At 56.2% G+C, this 4,190-nt stretch overlaps 1 protein-coding gene across 1 annotated transcript in view; it reads left to right on the forward strand.

The window, feature by feature from the left end:
• Window positions 1-1,916, forward strand: part of IRF2BPL (interferon regulatory factor 2 binding protein like) — a 2,363-nt gene extending 447 nt beyond the window's left edge. Inside the window, exon 2 of the mRNA XM_007941410.2 lies at window positions 3-1,916. Coding sequence (XP_007939601.1) covers window positions 3-1,916 — 1,914 coding nt within the window. The remainder of the gene's footprint in view (window positions 1-2) is intronic.
• The last annotated feature ends 2,274 nt before the right edge of the window (window positions 1,917-4,190 follow it).

Genomic DNA, 4,190 nt, shown 5'->3' on the forward strand with positions numbered 1-4,190 from the left:
CCGCCGCCGCCGCCGCCGCCGCCGCCGCGGAACAGCGCAGTCGCTTCGAATACCCCCCACCGCCGGTGAGCCTGGGAAGCAGCAGCCACGCCGCGCGGCTGCCCAACGGTCTGGGGGGTCCCAATGGCTTCCCCAAACCGGCCCCGGAGGAAGGACCCCCAGAGCTCAATCGCCAGAGTCCCAATTCGTCCTCGGCGGCGGCGTCGGTGGCGTCTCGACGCGGGACGCATGGTGGGCTAGTGACGGGGTTGCCCAACCCGGGGGGTGGTGGAGGGCCCCAGCTCACCGTGCCCCCCAATCTGCTGCCACAGACGCTGCTTAACGGACCTGCCAGTGCCGCTGTGCTGCCCCCACCGCCGCCCCACGGACTAGGCAGCCGGGGCCCCCCGACGCCCGCGCCCCCAGGGGCTCCCGGGACTCCTGCTTGTCTCGGGGGCGCGGCGGGCGTGTCGGTCGCGTCGTCCTCGGCGTCGTCTTCGACCTCGGCGTCGGTGGCGGAGGTGGGCGTGGGTGCCGGTGGCAAAAGGCCGGGTTCGGTGTCGAGCACGGACCAGGAGCGCGAGCTGAAGGAAAAGCAGCGTAACGCCGAGGCCCTGGCCGAGCTGAGCGAGAGCCTGCGCAACCGCGCCGAGGAGTGGGCCAACAAGCCTAAGATGGTCCGCGACACACTGCTCACGCTGGCTGGCTGCACGCCCTACGAGGTGCGCTTCAAGAAGGACCATTCACTTTTGGGCCGCGTCTTCGCTTTCGACGCTGTCTCCAAGCCCGGTATGGACTACGAGCTGAAGCTGTTCATTGAGTACCCCACGGGCTCGGGCAACGTGTACTCCAGCGCGTCTGGTGTGGCCAAGCAGATGTACCAGGACTGCATGAAGGACTTCGGCCGGGGGCTCTCTTCTGGCTTCAAGTACCTGGAGTACGAGAAGAAGCATGGCTCGGGGGACTGGCGCCTGCTGGGGGACCTGCTGCCTGAGGCCGTGCGCTTCTTCAAGGAGGGCGTGCCGGGTGCCGACATGCTGCCCCAGCCCTACCTGGACGCCAGCTGCCCAATGCTGCCCACGGCGCTAGTGAGTCTAAGCCGCGCCCCCAGCGCGCCGCCCGGAACCGGGGCCCTGCCGCCTGCTGCCCCGTCGGGCCGGGGCGCAGCCGCCAGCCTTCGCAAAAGGAAGGCATCCCCCGAGCCCCCCGACTCGGCCGAGGGTGCTCTGAAGCTGGGCGAGGAGCAGCAGAGGCAGCAGTGGATGGCGAACCAGAGCGAGGCACTCAAGCTCACCATGTCGGCTGGGGGCTTTGCGGCGCCGGGGCACGCGGCCGGGGGACCTCCCCCGCCCCTGGGACCCCATTCCAATCGGACCACCCCACCCGAGTCAGCCCCCCAGAATGGCCCATCCCCTATGGCTGCTCTCATGTCGGTGGCAGACACTCTGGGCACGGCGCACTCGCCCAAGGATGGCAGTTCTGTGCACTCCACCACCACGTCCTCGCGGCGTAACAGCAGCAGCCCCGTGTCTCCGGCCTCTGTGCCTGGGCAGCGCCGCTTGGCATCTCGTAACGGGGACCTGAATTTACAGGTGGCGCCCCCGCCACCCACCGCCCACCCGGGCATGGACCAAGTGCACCCTCAAAACATTCCAGATTCTCCCATGGCTAACAGCGGGCCCCTCTGCTGTACCATTTGTCACGAACGTTTGGAGGACACACATTTCGTTCAGTGCCCATCCGTCCCCAGCCACAAATTCTGTTTCCCTTGCTCTAGAGAGAGTATCAAGGCCCAGGGGGCTACCGGCGAGGTGTACTGCCCCAGCGGAGAGAAATGCCCCCTAGTCGGGTCAAATGTACCTTGGGCCTTCATGCAGGGTGAAATCGCGACTATCTTAGCCGGAGATGTTAAAGTGAAAAAGGAGAGAGACCCTTGAACCACAGGACAGCCACTTCCTTTGCCCTAGACCAGCTCCTCTCCAATCCAGAGGGCCCCTTCCCCATCCATCTCCAACCCTCCCTCTCTTCTTCACCCCCAAGATGTAGAATTGTGAATATAACAAACTGCAAAAAGTTAGTCTTATGTATAGACATTATTTTCGTCGTATGTTTCTATATTTTGAAACAAAGGTATGTAACTTCTTCATTTGAAGGATAAGCTGGTTTGTGTTACACAGTATAATATTGGTTGGGTCATTTGCATCATATTCGTTTGCATTTATTTGGTGGCAGAGTGTTTGTCTAGGTACAGAATTAACAGCCCTTAGCAACGACTGCTGCTGGTGTGTATTTTTTAAATGTTATGCACTCTGAAAGGAAAAACACACAGAAGAAAAAGACTTTTTCCCCCAAGGCCAGTGTTGCTGCCTAAAGAAGAAAAAAATTACTATAAAAAATGGTGAAAGCTTCTTTCTAAGCGCCCCAGTGTCAAGTCTTCACTTACTTTGTTTTGTTTTGTTTGTTTTTTATGTTTTGTTTGCAAAATGGTGAGGGGAGTGTTGGGGGGGGCAGGGGTGTTTTTTGTTGCAAGTTTGTGAGGGAAATGTTTCGGTTTGTTTCTACTGATCTGAATGTGTTGGATCTTCACGTGTGGTTTTGTTTTTGCTTTATTGATGCACGGATGCTTTCGAACAGTAGAGCGAAATGCTAGACGGAGAATCTGCGCTGTCTGTCCTTTATACATTTCTGTAGTTAACAGAACACTGTAATGTGCCTTGGAGCTTAGTAACTTGTAATAAATTCAATTGGTATTAATTTTGCCCTGAGTCAGCAAGTTTGTCTTTCTAGGACTGAGGCCACATAGCTCCAACAAAGGGGCACCCTCCCCGCCTCCAACACACAACACAAATGCCAGCGCCTTGAAAGCCCTCTGAGGTGGCATCTGTAGAAAGCCCTGTGCTGCCTGCCCCTCCCCCTTGGTAGCAGACTATTGACATTCACCCCTTGGGGAGTCGACAGTTGCTGACTAAGCAAACTCTGTTTACTCTCTGCATCTCTCTTTGACCCCCGCCCCGCCCCGGAAGCACCGCCGCTGCAACTGGCCTGGTCAGGAATGCTTTCTGGTGCCTGGCACTGTGGCCCGGAGTGTATGTTGATACTAGTGCAACTACGACTTGTGCAAGTGGGCAAAAAAAATCTAGAAAGAACTAGGGCCACACTTTGCCTCTTAGATGTGGCAGATATCACGACTTTACTGCACATGGAAAACAAAAATGCCACAGAGCTGGGAGCTATAGGTGGAGTAGAGGAGGGGTGTGGGCTACTGGGAAGCAAGTGGTGGTACCCAGCCCCGAGGGGTCCCTATAGCTCACAGCTGATACACTGGAAAAGCAGTTTTCAGCTCATTACATGCCCCTCCCCCAAATTTCTCTCCCTTTTGGTAAGTCTTTCTAAAAGCACCATACTTAGCTGAACAGAAGGTTCGTAGGGATGGGAAAGGGAGCCAGGAAAAAAAGTTCCTAAGGCAAAGGTCGTTTACGACAGCAAATCTATCTCTACCGGTGAAGAGATGCAATTATTCATCTAATCCACTTTTTGGCGGCATTTGGGAGAGGCGGAGGAGGGACGGGACTGGAATGCCTTTTAGAGCCCCGAGCCCCCTAGGCTGAGACCAGACGAACCCTCCCAGAGCTAGGGCAAGGCAAACAAAACCCGATTTGAACCTTGTGCTTTCCTGGGAGGCAAATGGAAGAAGAGTAGAAAACAGAAGGGAGGAAGCAAAACAAAACCCGGAGATCCTATCTGAGAGCCATTCCTGGCCACACCCCGTTCCTGGGCGGGGCAAACCGAGGCTGCTGGAGCCCAACCCAGGAAAAGAAATTAGCGGAGATGGGGCTCGCGCACCCTACCCACATCCAAGAGGGAGCGGAACGGTGGGGAGGAGGGTGTGGGCTCCGGCATGTTTCGGGAGAAAAATCACTTGTTAGCCCAGAATACTGGTGTAGAGGTTGAGTTGGTGTTAGGACTTGATGTTAATAACACCCTTTCAGTTTCTGTTCCTACTTTACCACCACAATCATTCAAGTGATGGAAACCATGACTGTGTGTATGTGTGTGTGTGTGTGTGTGTTTCGGGGTGTGGATAAGTGGCAATTGATGGATCTGCTGCAGCCTCTTAATCCTGGAACATGGGAGGTGCTTGTTTCACCTCGTTAAGAATCTCCCCAAATATAAATAGTTATGTGTGTCAGCTTCCTGCAAATGTGTCCTTG

This window comes from Orycteropus afer, unplaced genomic scaffold (assembly GCF_000298275.1).
Source record: "Orycteropus afer afer isolate SDZICR_OR568_19922 unplaced genomic scaffold, OryAfe1.0 scaffold00079, whole genome shotgun sequence".
Taxonomy (NCBI): Eukaryota; Metazoa; Chordata; class Mammalia; order Tubulidentata; family Orycteropodidae; genus Orycteropus; species Orycteropus afer.